This window comes from Vespa crabro, chromosome 21 (genome assembly GCF_910589235.1).
Source record: "Vespa crabro chromosome 21, iyVesCrab1.2, whole genome shotgun sequence".
Classification (NCBI taxonomy): Eukaryota; Metazoa; Arthropoda; class Insecta; order Hymenoptera; family Vespidae; genus Vespa; species Vespa crabro.
Window position 1 is genome coordinate 155326 of NC_060975.1, and position 17638 is coordinate 172963.

Sequence of the window (17638 nt, forward strand, 5' to 3'; positions counted from 1 at the left end):
GTTTGTGAACGAGTTTACAGGCTTCTCTACAACAGGTGGCCTGGAAATAGAATCGTTTTCAATTTTCTATAACTAACATTGATCGTCGTGCGAGCATCGAAAACGAGGATCGAAAATATCCGAAAGCAATTTCGAAAAATCAAAAGTTTTCGTAATTGTTACGATATCGGACGGCAAATGGTCAACGATCGATAGTTTTCGAGAGGGTCCGTCCATTCGAAAAATATTGAATTTCGATAGAAAGAGTAGGAAAGTGTTCATCGATCGTTGACCGGCGCTTATTTTACACATTAAACCACATTGGCTAGTGATAGACGTTGCTCTTCTTTTCCTTTTTATTTGGTCAGCCTCGACTACTTAATCGAATTCATTAAGGGCCACTGTAAAAAGTCGTTTTTATGGTCAAGCGTCCATAAAATGGAATGCGTTTCGCGTTAATCTCGGCTCTTACTCGCGACCGGCCGATGCGGAGAAATCCCAGCTGAAAATTCTCTTGCTCGGCGGATACAATGACCTCGGCTGTTCATCTATTTTTATCGCCCTTTTTTCTTCATTTCTGTTCTTTTCTTTTTTCTTCTTTCTCCTTTTTTATTCTTTAAGAAGGACGTCGATGAAAAAACCGTTTCTTCGGTAGTCATTGTCCTTTCGACAAGGAAGAGCCTAAAGGTACGTACGTACATACATACATACTCGTATATAGTAAATTCCTCTTTTATTATAGGACTGATAGAAAAAGATAAAGGAAAGGCTGAAGAGAACTAAGACATATTTTGCGTGCCCTTCCAACATTCTCCTCCCTCCCTCCCCTCTCTCTGGCCTTCGTCGAATCGTCGAAGCTGAAAATCTAATATCGGATCTAATCGTCGTGGAGTTAGTCGTAAAGAGGGCTCGCGCAGGCATTCTCGCGTCCTTTATATCGAATTATCGAGCGCCTTAGTTTCTGCGCTAAGGAAGATGGCTGTTTCTAGGACTCTTTCTCGACCCGAGGAAAATCGCATTCTTGTCTGTCGCATCCGTGACATCCGTGATCATATCAGCATGATTCTCATAGATAGATATGGGCAAAAGACGTACTACGTGCGCAATAAGGGAATGCCTATTATAAGATTATCCCTATCATTTTATAAGCTCGCGTAGATTATTTACAATTTTATGATTCCATCGAATCGATCTGTTGTCCAACGAAGAGTATGATCAGCTACGTAAGCATTTTAAATGTCCAGTTAAAAGTAGCAAGAAAAGATTTTGTTAACGCACTGAAATATGCCGCTAGAAGTTTACCTCGGTAGTAGTTGCGTTGATATAATCCAGATATAGACTTTGACGGATCGTAAGTAATACTAAATAAAATTAATGGATCAGAAAATCTGAGGTTCGTCTTGGAATGAAAGCAAAACACACGTTTCGTGTCGTTACGCGTCAAGCGTTTTATACGAAAATCAATAGCGGCTGTAAAAAGCTTTATTTCGATGCATAAATCATTTTTAAAAAAACATCATGTTTCACAGGCACGATTTAATTTTATTATTTCTATTAATGGCCATACATCCTTTAAAAAGGATCTTGTTCCTGAAAATCGGTCAAGAATTACGTGTGAACTCGTTGTTGGCGTAAACTATTATAGAAAACGGTGGAAGGGGCGATGAACGGTCTTAAGCTTCCTCGTCTTCCTCGTTTCGCATGTTACAGTGTTCTTTTCTTCTAATCGCGCGTTCCTCGTAGGCAACCCGACTATTTCGCTTCTCACGGAATTCACTTTTCCAGTCTCGTTATTTTCTCCTTCCTAATCTTCTTTCTCGTCCATTTAGTCTCTCTCCTTGGACTTTTTTTTCTTCGATCTTCTGCTTTAGCCTCTTCATGGGACGAAACGGAATTAAATTCCGCGGTTCCCTTTCATTAATTAATGGATATCGAGCGTAGGCCAAACTCCTCCTTTTTCTCGTGCGCCGCGTTGAGCGATGCTGGACGACGACGACGACGACGACGACGACGACGACGACGACGACGACGACGAGAACAAAGGATTTCTTCTCTCTCTTTTTCTTAAGTCAAAAAGGATTCGATTAAACGTTTATCGCGTCCGAGCGCCGACGAATCGAACCCGCGAAGGATCGCTAACGAGCCGCACAAGCTCTTTGGGATTTTTCATTTACGTTAAAGGACTCGTTCGAAAAACTTTTCCTTTTTCTCGTTAAAGGAAGATATACTTTCGACCCTTTTTCCATTAAAGAAAAGCGATGCTCGAGAATGGAGAAAACGCACGTTCACCTTTCTCGGTTTAGCGGTTTTCCACGTCGAGAGAAGAAAAAAGAAAAAAGGTAGAAGAAAAGAAAATTTCAAGAATTTTATTAGGACAACGCCGACGCAAGCAATCAATGGAAAGCCGAGAAGACGAGACTGACAATGAGCGAGTCTCGTCTTAACGCGCGATAGAATTTCATTAATGTTATCGCGGAGAGATAGAAGAAGAGGAAGAAGACGGCATTATACGTGCCCCGAGATAGAGGAAAACTCGTAAGAAGATTTGTCCGAGACGATATCAAAGTCCTTCGGATACGAGAGACTGCGCCGAGAAAGAGACGTCGTCCTTGAAAATCAAATGGGATGGGAAGAGAGTCGCGAGAAAAGTAGCTGACGTCTTCTCTAATAGATTTCGTTGATTAATCCAATCGTCGCGATCTGTTATACCTGTAATGTGAGGAAACGAGAGAAGGTACCTAGAAGCGTTGAAAAGGAATCTACCTAAATGTATCAAGAGAAATGCATACGTCTTAAGTAGTGGAATATCTTTTAAACGATTCAAGATACGAGAGAGTAGCTATTAAAAAGCCGACTGGATCTTTCTCTTGACTGGCGCCATACCTCGCTTGTTCCTTCTAATTAAGAATGAAATATCGAAGAGTTTGGACGCGGATGGTTATATTTCAAAGATACGTGCAATGTGTGTCGCTTCTTCGATGAATGGACGCACGGTAGCCATAGGTAGGTATACCAAGATTGAAAAGACAGGAAAATAGGAAATAGATAGGGAGGCAGACTGCCTTTCTCGCGAAAGATGCAAAAGAACGTACGAAGAAGAGCTTTCATGCTATTCTTCCCCTATCTGGGTTCTTATTTCGAACGCCGCGGTCGTCTCGACTTTCTTTTCTCTCTGCTTAAGAGATTCTTAATAATGAATATCTCTTTGAATGGAGCCGGGCCGCGATGTTTTTAGAAAGGCGCGCACCGTATCCGAGTATCTGCGAGTGATCCCTCCCTCTTTGCTCCTACTTTCTTCTTCTCCTTCTTCTTCGTCGAGAGAAACGTGTACGAGAGCGGTTCCAACCATAATGTCAACAAACCGCGATGGGAAAAGCTTTCGCGCGAATATACCAACCACATACATAATTGACCGCTTTTATTTCCCTCTCTTTCTTTCTTTTCCGTGCGAATCTTCTCCCTCCCTCTCTCTCTCTCTCTCTCTCTCTCTCTCGCGAACCCTGCGCCGTAGAAAAGCAACGAAAGAGAAGCATCGGCAGGACTCTATGAGATCCGGCCATATTCTTCTCTCTATAACCGAGCACTCGTTTTTCATTTTCTTAGAGCGCTCGGACCCTTTCACGTATGAAAGCTGCCCTATTGTAACTACCGATGTTTGCGCAATCCCCAAAGACTACGAGCTCGTTTCACTTAACCATTTTCTAGCTGGTGCTGGAACGGTCCTCTTCAGTGCTCGTCTTCTTCTCGACCAAGAACGAAGAGATATTTCTTACTCCTCGAAAACTCTCTAGAAGAAGTTTGATTCGATTTCGAATTCGCTAGCTGGTTTGTTTCAATATTCGATATCGATCCGAGTCCGAGAGCCGAGTTTCGCGGGGTCAACGACGATGTCGGGGAATGCTACCGAGGATGAGGAAGAGGAAGAGGAACGGGAAGAGGAAGGGGAAGAGGAAGAGGAAGTCTAAGCGGAAGGGCAGCGGTTATAGCAACAGGTGGTTTCAAAAATTCATTCCTTGCGTTCCGACTATATCGACTACTAGCGTAGACCCATCGACGCCTCTTTCCCTGTTTATCCCTCCTTACATTCCTCATCTCACCCTCTAGCTCTCGTTCTCTCGAAGGTTCGATCCGTTCTCTTTGAGCCTCTTAATTGTGCATCTCCAAGGCGAACCAATCCCATCGAGGTAGCGTCCCTTCCTCGAGTGAATTCGAGTATATCGGTCTAAACGATCGCCAACCCTCTCCGTATTCTACGTAGAGATACAATGGTAAATTGTCCCCGTGATGCGTTCATTCCCCTAACAACAACGGGGGATACGAGGATATGGATTATTCGTTGTGTAAATCGGATCACAGCCACGAATATATCGTAGATCCTAGTTAAATTAGTGAGGAGACGTACTGCCAGCTAAACTCGATGTAATTTGTTCGTATTGGTAAGAACGAATAAGATACTCGAATTTTCATCGGGTACACAACAGTTTTATTAAAATTAATATTCGAACGTTCGATCTCGGTTACGATATTATTACTACTTAATATTATTTTGTAACTTTTTACACAAACACACGCGTGAAATATAATTATAATAAAGATAGTTGATCGTTTTAAAAAAACGATCCCTCGATAAGATGTTACCCACCCTCCCTATGCCCTGTCTATCCACTCGATCGTCTTCTTCAAGATATAGTCTCTGGTACATCTGAGAACCTCGCTTGAGTCTACGATATCTATTATCAGTTGACCCATGCGAGCTAATACAGTTAAAGTCCTTAAAATTTCGATAAAAATTGGATGCTCGGCCGTCGTCGATAGGATACTCGTAAACGATCGACCGCTTCGAGCTTTCGAATTCTTTCTCAAAGATCGCCGATCTCGATTCTGTTCGAAGGTAACGTTCAAAGTGTCCAGGTTGCGTTCATATTTCTCTACGGATAACGACAAAGCCGTCTCCGTCGCCGTTGTTTCTTCGCGATCGCTTTTATCGAAATACGTGGATCGACGAGCCATCCCTTTATCTAGAACGGAAACTTTTCGAGAAGACAAAAATCCCAAATGCCCTGCTACGTCCGTCGTATCCGTCGAGGACGATGCTTCACTCGAGGAAGATTCACGATCCATAGTTAACTTTTTATTTAACAAGGAGAAAACTTTCGGCTTTACAGAATATCCTTGATAAGCGACTTTGACGGATGCAGCAGCAGCAGCAGCAGCAGCTTCGTGGTCGCTCCAACGACGTGAACGTTTATCGCTCGATCTCGAAGTAAATTGAGAAGGATAATTCGGGAGAGTCGACCAATGGTTTAAACCATTTTCCAAATTACCTTCCTGATCGATAGTCGCTCGCTGGGAAAGAGGATATCTCTCTTCGATATTCGCTCGAGAAATTTCTTCGAAATCCTTTTTCGAGCTTCCTTCTTCTACGTAATTCTGACGAAACGATGATTTAGCATCAACGCCGTACCGGGAAGGATTTCCATAAGAAAAATCTTCTTCGCAGTATCTCGAATCGTTCTTGCATTTTCTTCGAATCGACATTTCTTTCAAGTTCGTTAACTCGTTCTCGATGATACGCGAGATGAAATCGGTCTCAATGTCGTTCGATCCGAGAAAATAATCGGCCCAGCAATAACCCAACTTTATTTCCTCGCGATAAGTCTCGTAAATCCAGCGACAGTATTTCAAGGTCTTGTGCAACAAAGCGATAGGATCGCCGTTGCTCTCTTCCATCTCGGCTCGCCCATGGTGCACCGCGATCAAGAGGAGTATAAGGAGGAGACGTAGCAAGACGGACGACGACGGTAATCCGCGTACAAAGCTCTTCATCCTCGCGTTTCGTATTTTCAGGCACGGTGCATAAGCAAATTTTCGTTTTGTCCTCTTCTCTTGTCTCGCGTCATCCCCTTTTTTAATCCATCAAACTCTCGTCTACGAGTCATACGAGGAATTACACTAATTTCTTCGAAAGTACGAGTTTATATTTTAACGATAAATTTCGTTCAAATACTTTCACTTTTGATAATTCTCGTTCGATCGATCGCAACGATAACGATTAACAACCGTGAGAACGGCGGTACACCGCGGTTCGTGTCGACATGGAGAGGGTGTGTGGGGGAGAGAGAGAGGAATATAAAGACGTTGAATGGATGGAATTGGATTTGCAGGACCGCAAAGCGACGCGTTCGAAATGGATTTTCTCGTGGTAGAACCGCACGACAGACTGACTAGGCCTTTGCGAGGGATCCTCGATATATTTCTTCGGTATATACCTAGGTACGTTGGCGTCGATTAGTCATCGTGGCAAAAGTTTACAAAGTGCCTAATCCTGTCCGGTAGGATTCTTACCCGACGGACTACTCCCCGCTTTTCAAAACTTTAAATGAGGATAGACGTGGCAGGTAAGTCACACACAGTTAGGAGGGGAAAAATTGCTATTTGGGACAAAAGGATCGCATTCCTAAAATTTCTCTTCTACCCCCTCTCCTTACCATTTCCTCGTGCGTCCCTACGTGCTGGTTAGCGTATCGCAATATATATCGATATATATATATATATATATATATATATATATATATATATATATATATATATATATATGTATATATATATATATAATGTTCCCAAATATGATTTAAGCATGCATTAGGAACAAGTTTTAGCAAGCTTCGAATTAAGAAACATCTTATGCGAGAATTACTTATTTACATTTCGACGTTCGGCTTCATTAGCGCGGATTAATCGGTTGTAATTTGCGAGAAAGCCATGCATTATGTGCGCTCGTATACAGCGACTGAATCCCATTTCATTTCGATAGCAAAATGGACGGGGTTTCAACATTTCCGCGATTTCTAGCTACGTAAACGAAGACAAGGGGAAATAATTAAGTGGAAATAAGAATGAAACCGAGGCTATTTTCGAATAAAAACGAAAAGGATAGGAACGTGCAGATGGTTGGAAGGAAGGCTTAAATTCGAAGCAGGCTGCGATTCGTCGTTCCACGTGCTTCGCTCTCTTCGCAAAGTCTGGCGTTCTTCCCAAGCGAACTTTACGAGGGCCAATCTCCGGTCCGAAAATCTTCCCTTCCCACCCGACTACAACCCACGGTCTATATCTTTGAGGCTGCCATCCGCCCTTTTTCCGCCACCTTTCTCATCGACTTTTCCTTTTTCTTTTCCTTCATCTTTTTTCTTTTTTTCTTTACTCTTTATCTCTCTTTTCTCGTCGTCCTAGGAATCGAGTCTACGAGAAATAGGAAAAGAAAGAAGGAAATCCAACGCGGTGTAGCTTAACGATACGCTATTTTCTCCTATGCTATTGGAATTGCTTCGAAGAGAAATATTTTATCGATTTTAAGAACAACACTTTGGAGCTTCATCGACCGATTCGAACGCATAAATAAGTTTGCAAACTCGAATGAATATTTCGATCTACGAAGAACAGCGTGATATCATTTATCTGAAATCGTTCATAATCTTTCCCTTGATACTCGTTATCGATATTAGAATCGATATGTTCGAGGCGAGTGACGATCCATTGATTTATTTTCGGTTCGAGCGGTAAGGTAGCGAATTAAGATCGGAAGTCTTAGTTAAATCTCGGTGGATTAGCTATATCGGATGGAAATAGTAATAGTACGCGCTGGAACTGCATACGTTCTCATTCATGGAACGTCATCGTCCGACGCGATTAAGCCACGCGTCGTATGTCACGATCGTTTACGTTTCCGCTTGTCGTACCACCTGTCGTTGATATATTTCCGGAAGTAATGCCAGCCGAGTAACGATGTCTACCTTATCGTCTATGTAACGAGCTCGATCCTAGGGACGATCTTATCGAACAGCCAAGTTACCTATGACGCGTTCGAAGCTCACGACGAGCGCGCTTTCTTTTTTCTTCTCTCTCTCTCTCTCTCTATATATATATATATATATATATAATATCATTTTCTCGACTGTCCGGAGGATTAAAAATTGAAAAGAATCCTTTTTCTCCGAAAGAGAGAAATTTTGCTTTTCACTTTTCTTCCGAGTAACGTAGTACTAGATTGCTTTCTCTTTCTCCCCCACCCCCTCCGAGATCTTTAACAACTCTTCCCAAACATTTTGCAAGGATCTTGGTAAAAAGGAAAGGAAGGGAAGAACGCGCAAGGCCGATAGAAGCTGGTAGCAAGGAGAAAGTTACTATTCGGTAAAGTAACCTCTTGGTAAAATTTACGACGCTCGTATATTATTGCAGCAGAGTCGTCAAGACGATCGTGTCTGCGAGAGGCCATGCTTTCCCTCGGACGTGGCATCGATTTATATTTCTCGACCGCTGTGCGAACGTGTTCCCTCTATTCACCTTCTTTTCCGTCATCCATTTTTGTTCCCTTTTATTTCGTACGTTCGTATGTACGTACCTTCGTACACGGCCATTCATTATCACGTTATCTCCATTGCTCGAAAGGATGTTTAGAAAAAGATACTCGTATTTCGAGTCCAGCGAATTTTTACGACTCGCCTTCCTATACTTTTGCCTTCCATCCTCAAAGTATCTACTTCCGATTCGTAGGAAATGAAATAATTTTATGGTCTCCTATATTTCTCTATGATAGAAATAACGACGAGGGTAAAATATACGCGACTTTGATTTTATTTCCCGTTTGTCCTCTCTCTCCCTCTCGTCATCCCGTTGATCGCGGCAACAAGGAGATTTTGTAAATTGGACGAGCGCGCATAAGTGGATAGTTTTGTGCGTGAAATACTCTGGCGAATAGAAATATATCTTATATATATATATATAGATAAATTATCTAACACGCAGTCGCCATCCAACTGGCTTCACGAGATAGAATCCGGGAGCTCGGTGGTTGCTTGAGTGCACCTATTGTTGTCTGGCCTTATTTAAATTTCATACTTTACGACCTTTGTCCTTTTGTAGCCGGTCTAAAATCTACGCTCAACTTTGAAAGTTCCAATTTCAAACAGGGTCGTACGTCTTTGTTTCCCTTCATTGTTCAAAGTGCGATCAGCGACGCGTTAATAAATCAAAAATTTATTTCTCATCTTTACTCTCTCCCTTACGAATAAAACAGACTCGATATCTCGAAAACGGTAAAAGTTTATCCTAATCGATGGAAAAGCGTTTATTTTGATAGTAGCGGAGATTTCTCGCGGAGGGCAAGAATCACTGAACCGTGGCCGCACCGTGGCCATCATCGAGCTATAAAACTTTTGTCCGCGCTTTGCTCGAGAAGGAGGGGGACGGGGAGAGAGAGAGAGAGATGGTGAGAGATAGATGGTGAACATAGGAGTCTCCCGCGCGCGGTTTACTCTCTTCGCGGGCCGATTTATATTGGCACCCCCGGAACGCTTTTACGTTGCTTTCTCTAGAGTAGACCGACACGGAGAAACCATCGATGCGAACCTTTCACGTCGCTAGGAAAACGATTATTATTTTTCTTTTCCGTTTCTCACCTCTCGCTTTTTGTTCTCTCGATAACGCACTTTTTACTTTCCACGTTTATTCAGTTATTTTTACGTTATCGAAGAATTTTCCTTAAAGCGTCGCCCTTGCTAAAGCATCTACGCGAAAATCTAGTAAATAAAAGCGATGGAACGCCTAACCGAATTGCCGAACGAGAGCGATCGTTCGATAATAAGTAACGAAAATTCCCGAACCGCACGAATCCAAGCTTTCTCGTACCCGTTCTCGTACGCGCTCGATAACGTTCGATTCGTGCCCGCATAAATCGCGTTATTCGCGCGTCCCAAGCGTTCGTTCGCGGCCTAGTTATTTCGTTCGTTCGTTCGTTCGTTCGTTCGTTCGTTCGTTCGTTCGGCCAGTTATCAAATTTCTTTCCTCGTCAGGGAAATTTTTGGCGCAGCCAACCTTTACTACCGCCACTCACCGCAAGACAAGTACGCCGAGCGTGAACCGTTCGAAGAAACAACAGGGTGATTTTTTCGCTGTGCGCAAGAAGGTAGGAGGAAAGGACGAGCCATAAATCAGCTTTTTCTCGCAGCTACTCCTTGTCGCAGCTTTTGCCGTTAAAACGATTTGCGAGTTCAAAGCTATTGCACATTTAAAACGACCTATGCCGAGTAAAACCAAAGAGGAACGAGGATTAAATAATGTAAAGGCTCGAAGTCGAGTGGTATAAGAGTTTTAATGTTACGAAACACTTCGCCTTCTTATTAATCTCACCTCGAAGCGTCGACGCACTTTCATGCTCGAACGCCATAAAAGCGTCAGGACGGCGGCGGCAACCGTAAATCGAGCGGATTTTCCTTCCTAGTTTCATCGTTCTCTCTCTTTTCCTCTTCAGTCCTTGGCGGTACGATGTTTACAAATTAACTACTCTCAAGTTACACGTTAATTAACGGCGCTTCTTTACAGCGTAAATTGGTCGTATCCGATTTCTCGATCGTTTACTTTCGCCACTTATCCTTTCTCTCTCTCTCTCTCTCTCATACACACACAAATCTCTTGAAACAAGCGAGATCGTATCGCGTGCTCGACGCGGATTAAACGATCCTCTTTTTTCTTTTTTTTTCCTTGGTCCTTTTCAATTTATAATCACGGTTTGATCGACGAGGATAGGAACGAGGTTGAGGTTCGACCAAGGAAAAAGTCGCCTTGTCGTGCTCCTAGGTCGTGAAAAGTCGTGAAAAAGGGAAGTAGGATCGTCGTTGAGAATGGTATGCGACGAGAACGAAACTGACCATAATTAATCTCGCGGTAATCTCGCGAGGAACGGGCGATCGAAGAGGGTGTTTGGAGGAAGGAGAAGAGAAGAAAATGGGAGAGGTCCGAAGAGAAAAAAGGAGGAGGAGGCGGAAGAGGATGGAAGAAAAGAGGGTAGCCGTGTCTCGGCGTTAGCTCTCTGACGAGCAGAAGAGGAGCGAGCGTAAGCTTTCGCTCGTTAAGGGTCGTAAATAACGGAGACGTCGACGATAACGAGGCAATTTCCGTCGAGCCACGTTCTCGCGCACGTTCGCGCTTCGGGCATCGCACCGGACGAAATTGTTATTTCGATTCTTCTCTCTCTCTCTCTCTCTCTCTCTCTTTGGACTCTTTTTATTATCCTTCGGTGTTCACGATTCCCATCCGGCATTTAAGAGTTCGTCGTAGACGGACATATTGTTTTCTTAAAAATCAAATAAAACTCTTTGGACGAGTCATATAGATCGATTCCCGTATTACTCCTACCGTCATGTTATAGTTCGTTAGACGTCAGCGATGTCAGGCGTTTCGGTCTATCGACTCTTTGACGAGGCTTTCTCTTTAAAGTCAGTCAAAGGATGAGAAAGAGAGAGAGAGAGAGAGAGAGAGAGAGAGAGAGAGAGAGCCGTCGAGAAAATCTGACGAAGAAGTCTTTCGTCGTTAATTCGATCCCTTCGATTCTCGGTTCTATCCAAAGGAAGAACTCTATCCGAAGTTAATCAAATTTTCCGCTTCGTTTCGGTTCCACCGACTGCTGGTCGTTTCAAGCGGTGAGCTGAATTACTTGCCTGTTCCGAACGGTCTGCTCGCCGGAGGCAGTGAAATTTCAACGATGCCGCGAGAAGTCGTTAATTAATTCCTTCTTTGACTCTCTCGATCGATATAAGATAAGAAAAAGTTAGCAGGCTTATTCTAAGGAGATAGATAGATAAATAGATAGGGAGGGAGAGAGAGGAAGTATAGACGGACAAATGGTTTGATCGGTCGAATCTCGACGAACGGAAAAGCCTCGAAAAGGTTGAAACGAATGACACGGCGTATGGATGGATCGGAGGAAAGTAGGGTTGCTAAGTGGTAGGTAGTCGTGGTTATTCATCCAGTCTGACTTTCGTCATGGTCCGTGGATCACGTCGGATAGCTCAAAGAGAAACGAAAGGAAAGCCTTCGGTCTCACTCTTTGCGAGCTGCTCCGAGAAAGGACCTAGAAGGCGAGAGGTGTGCACTAGCAGCATCAGCATCGGCAGTAGAAGACGAAGTAGAACACGCGAGGAGAAGACGAGACGAGACGAGACGAGAAGAGAGAGGAGTAAGTGTAGGCGTAGGTGGGGGTGGAAGAGGAGAGTCGGAAGCAGCCGGGGGTTGCCGTGGCGTTATCGACCGGACTGGTGGTCGGTACGAAAGCAGGCGTCGGCGCTGTAGATGCCCCGGCTTCCTCGAGTGCCGGACCATCCTCCTCCATCGCCACTTCCACCACCAGCATCACCATCGGCATCAGCATCGGCATCAGCAGCAGCAGCAGCAGCAGCAGCAGCAGCAACGGCGGCGGCGGCAACGGCGGCAACGGTGGCGGCGGCGGCGGCGGCGGCGGCGGCGGCACCACCACCACCACCACCTCCATTGCCACCTTCACGGGGGTCGTACGACGGCTCCTCGCGCGGCAGTAGAGCCCGGGACAGAAAGCCAATCGCGCGCACCCTTGCTGCGGCTCGTCTCCCTGCTCGAGGTGGTTGTATTTTCTATCACACACGTCCATCGCAGCTTTCTCCCGCGAAAGTGAGATGACGCGTTAGAATCGATCATCGATTAAAATGATCGTAATAGTGCCGGTGGTGCTGGCAGGTGTTCTCGATGGTGATGTGTCCGAAAAGACTCGTCTCGAAGAGAAAAAAAAGCTTCTTGACACGCACGAGTGCGATGTGAAACTGGAATAGAACGTGTGATCGAGCGCGAGGACTTTTTCGTCGTGTCCTCGAAGGGATAGGCATCCCTATTGCATCGCGAGATCCTAAATCATGTCGTAACACGCTCGAGGATCTCATTCAGCGGCTCGATGCTGAAAGAAGGATCGTAGCAATCGGATGGAAAACATCCGATACCGAAAGGTGTTTAAAGTCTTAAGCTAAACGATATAAAGATGTTATATTCGCTTTTGCGGTACTTGCTACCAATTTCCTTTCCAAGTTACGAGTCTCGCGCGAGAGTTGGCGAATAAAATGGATTCGCCGCGCGCCACGGAGTTTGGTTTCCGCCAAGTTGAAGCGCCGCCACTGCCGTCGGTTTAACTTTGGATTAGATTAAAGTTAAACGAGCCGTGTAAATCTAGGATTACTCGCTGCTCTCTTTATTACTCTTTTTCGTTTCTTACGTTCAATCGTTTCCCTAAACGAAAAGACTTTTGCAAAAGATTTTTCTTATCTAACGTTAATAATTATCGAGACATCGAAGTTCTCCCAAAGATCGAGCTAAATTAATCACGTGGAATCTCTTTGAAAAGATTTGCCGACGGAACGTTTTAACCCACTTTATCTACGTATATCGTTCTACGTATAATATCTACGTATTACGTTCTACGAGAACGTAAAATCGACTTGAATAGGATTCTTCATTTGTCTATTCGAAAATTTTCTGAATAATAAGACAACGTTGCCGCAGGATCGATAGAGAAACCCGTTAAGAGTTTTAAAGCCAACGCGTACGCTCGAATACGAAACGATCGAATAATCCGAGATAGGATAATTAAGGGATATCGAGGATTGATCGATGGATAGTTAAGAGCGGTTTAAAGAATCTTTGCCTTTTTTCTCTTTGCTTTATTTTCCTCCAAGATCTTTTCCTCCTTATATTTTTTCGATATTTACTCAAATACTCTGGAACGAACGTCACGCCGCTAGCCCGTAATATAATCCGAGGACAGATCGATCCTCTTTTCCAACTTGCAAAGCCTCTCGGATAGAGACCGAGGAACTTGGAAGGAAGCCTCTGACGGATGATAAGTTTTCTATGGTCGTTTCACCCACGCGTTTATCCATTTTTATTAATTTGCTGTGCGAACCCGACGGGAGGAAACTTTCCTCGAAAGCTAAAGCGTTGATTTTCTTCTCTCCGACACCTTATTAAATTTGATTATGCGAGAGAGAGAGAGAGAGAGAGGGAGAGAGCGAGAGAGAGTCGGTCCATAAAGTCGATTTGAAATATTCGAATCATTGAGTTTGAGATTTCTTCCTCGACGATATAACGCCGTAATAATATCGTGTATACTACCGCGTGCGGAAGAGCCGCGCATAAAATCGTACGACCTGTTTATCGAATCTCTTCGGTTAAATTTAAATGCATTCGCCGTGCCGTTGCTTTCCGATATCTCGCAATGATTTTCCAATGGAATGGCAGGTTTGTCAAACTACTCGAGCATAATACTTTCTTTTCGTTTCATTTTGAATAATCTCCTCATTACGTTCGCTATTTCGTGAAAAATTTCGAGGGCTCTTGGTAAATCTATTGGAATGTATGTTATATTTTTTCGTAGGACTCGCGCTTTGATTATAAAAATTGAAAGCCCTTGCATTAAAAACAGACCTCCTTCTCCCTCTCTCTCTTTTTACACACACACACACACACACACACACACACACACACACACACACACATTATATATATATATATATATATGTAGATATGCATATATGCATATAAAGATATACACACAGACGTGTCGTGTCAACGACAGCCGACCTATTTTTTACGTATCTCCTCGCTGTCTCTCGTATCATCGGAGACGAAGTACTCTCTGATTTTTTTGTCTCTTTCTCTCATTAATTCCGCCCGATATTTCGTTCCTGTCATCTCGCTCGACCTTAATTCGAAGTTATCACTCCGGGGACAAGGCATCGGCGTAACGACGAGTCTCCGTCCTTGTTGCAGACGATCCTGATGCGCGGTGGTCTCTTCGATAGAAGAAGATAAAAGGAATTCGTAGGTCTCTCGATGATCCTCCCATTTGGAGGGATTGTTCGTGGAGGGACCGGAGGAAAAGAAAATTAAACGGGGAAGTTTCAAGAAGTAGGAGGAAGAGGAAGCGGAGGAGGAGGAGGACGACTTCCGAGCTCCGCGACCGCTCGCGGAGGATCGTCGTCGTCCTAGACGTACGAGCAGGTACGCCCTTGAGAATGGAAGTGAGGATTCGCGCGGATAGGATCAGCGTGGTAGCAGAACCGAGCGGCGGATATCGAGAATACGAGGAGAGTGCCCGAGTTGTGGAAGAGAGGAAAAAGCTGGAGGAGACGGAGGAGGAGGGGGAGGAGGAGGAGGAGGTCAGCGAGGTACGAGGAGGAGAAGGAGGAAGAGGGTGGGAAGGGCCCCACAGATGCGGGGCCCGGCGCGGCGGCGAGTCCGCGGCGGCGTGACGCGATGCGGACGTCCTCCTCCTCGTTTCCGAGGAAGAGGAAGACGAGAGAGGAGCCCGAGTCGGGGACTGGAAGAGAGTCGTTCCGCGAAACGCTCGAGTCGCGAATCCCAAAGGATCTCCTCGAGTTCGAGGATAAGGAAGCTCTTCGGCAAAGTTCCCGAAGGAAAAACGCAGGTACTAGTCGCAGATTGCCGACGGCCTTGCTATTCGCGCTCGTCGGTACTTTGCTCCTTGCCGGTCAATGTCGAGAAAGTCTCGCGGACGCTTTGGCGGCCAATCAAAAGTACAGTACTCGTACGGTCACGACGAGATACGGGACCCTTCGAGGAGTCGTCGCGAGATCGTCGCCGAACGTCGAGACCTATTACGGCGTGCCTTACGCGACACCGCCGCTCGGAGCTCTACGATATATGCCACCCGTCACTCCGACGCCCTGGCGTGGCACCAAGTTCGCCGACACCCTACCACCGGCTTGCCCTCAGAATCCCCCGGAACCGGACGAGAGCCTACCGAAAACCAGGCGTGCCTATCTTCAGAGGATAGCGCCTCTCTTGGCCAATCGGAGCGAAGACTGTCTCTATCTCAACCTTTATGTTCCCAAACCCTTGCACGGTGAGTCGAGTCGCCCTTCTTTTTCTTCAATCTTCTCTTCTTTTTCTTATAGCTTCTTCAAAGGGAAACGAGTAAAAAAAGACGACGGCCGGCTCTTCCCTTTGTGACGTCACATATCGAAAGACTGCGAAGAGAAAATTTGCATACTCGACGAAACTCTCTTCTTGGCTGCCTTTCCGAGAGAGAGAGAGAGAGAGAGAGAGGAACGACGCTTTGCGATGACAGAGACGCGCGCGAGCGACTCTTGGCAATTGCCGAACTCTCGCACGCTGCTGCTTTTCTTCGCATGAAATTTCTCCTTTCATTCTCTCTCTCTCTCTCTCTCTCTCTCTCTCTCTCTCATATCTTCTCTTTCATATTTCCTCGTTTATTTGCTTGCTTGCTCGCTCGCGCGCACACGTTTCCTCTCGCTGCACGTAGCTTTTGAAGCACGGAGACAGCAGACGAGTGAGTAAGAGAAAGAGAAAGAGACGAGTGCTTACGACAAAAGAACGCATCGATCGGTCGCCGTGCGCTGCGACGCTTCTCCGATTGTGAACTGAGTGAGACGTCGAGACACGAGATTCTAAACGACCATCACGACGACGACGACGACGACGACGACGACGACGACGACGACGACGACGACGACGACGAGGACGACGACAGCAGCAGCAACAACAGTAGGAGGAGACGCAACACCCCCGTGCGTTCGCATATCAAGTTTCTTCTCTAATCAAAAGTTTCGCGATATTTTCGAAGCGTCGACTCGTCGCTTACTCGCGTGTATGTACTTTATTGATATCGGTAATTTATAGTAAAAAACGAAAAGGGAGGAATCCCGATAGCGACAGAAATTGGCCAACGTCCAGTAGAGCGTGCTCGTGGAGGTAAACGGCGAGAAACAGCGCTGCTGGCTCTAGGTCAAGAGAGAATAAAATAATGGCTGGCCGAGAGTACGTTTTTTGTCCGTTTCGGTCAGCTTTCGAAATCGTCGAAAAGCACGTTGACCGTGGTTGAAAATAAGAGGAAAGTAACGGAGGCCGTATATATCCCTCGAGATCTTGGAGGAAAATTGGCCTATGGGAAAAAGTTTTCACGCGAACGTCGAAAACAATGAGAATTTTTCACGATAAATTCTTCGAAATCTTGAACGGAATTACGTACACGTTATCTTATCCGAGGGATCCTAAGGGTTAACGTCGAGACGGCCTCGATTTTGCATATTGACTTGAATTAGTTCGTATCGTTTGCGCTCCTAGTTTTCCTTTTTTAAAGTACGTAATTACGAATAGAAGGCGACGAAGAAATTTCAATGGTCAACGAGGAGCGTAGATGGTAAAGTCCAAAAAGTCCCATTGGATAACAACTTTTTCACGCGAGCAAATTTTTTGCACCCTCGATATTACGAATGCAAATAGAAAGACCAAAGAGGAGGACCTCGATGGCGAATGGTGGATCGATTAAAGAGAACGCGATTCGTTTCTTCCGCTTGTCGTCCTCGTCGTCGGTTCTATCTTATATCATCGCATGGACCCATCATTTTTCCGTGATTTAAAATTGATCACATTTCATCGCTCGCTACTCTTAATCTCCAACTTTACACTTTTAATGACGAACGTGCGGCGTCGTTACGAAGGAGGAAATCGTTCGACCGAATATATATAATTGATGTCTTTCGTTGTTCGATAGATAGGCGGAAATCTTTGCATTAAAACGGTTCATTAATAACAAGACGAATGAAAAAAAGATGCAACAAGGAAATAATGCCAATAAATTTGTTTCCTTCGTATAGAACGTAAAAAAAATTGTGGCGATCGAGTTTCACCGAAAAAGGTCTTATTTCAAAATGTAGAGAGAGAGAGAGAGAGAGAGAGAGAGAGAGAGAGAACGATAAAATATAAAGAAGAAAAAGAGAGAGAGCGCGCGAATCGTCGAGCGAGCGTAATTTCATCTCTAGTT

The 17638-nt window shown here is 44.8% G+C and overlaps 1 protein-coding gene across 5 annotated transcripts in view; it reads left to right on the top strand.

Moving 5' to 3' along the window:
* The first annotated feature begins 3735 nt into the window (after positions 1–3735).
* Positions 3736–17638, top strand: part of LOC124431311 (neuroligin-1-like) — an 82010-nt gene continuing 68107 nt past the window's right edge. Inside the window, exons 1-2 of one of the 5 annotated variants that reach the window (XM_046979054.1) lie at positions 3736–3971; positions 14602–15697. In XM_046979054.1, the coding sequence (XP_046835010.1) occupies positions 15088–15697 (610 nt within the window). In that variant the 5' untranslated portion in view covers positions 3736–3971; positions 14602–15087. Of the gene's footprint in view, positions 3972–11915; positions 12786–14601; positions 15698–17638 lie in introns of those variants that run through there. The other 4 variants (XM_046979055.1, XM_046979052.1, XM_046979053.1 and 1 more) reach the window with 4 other exon arrangements.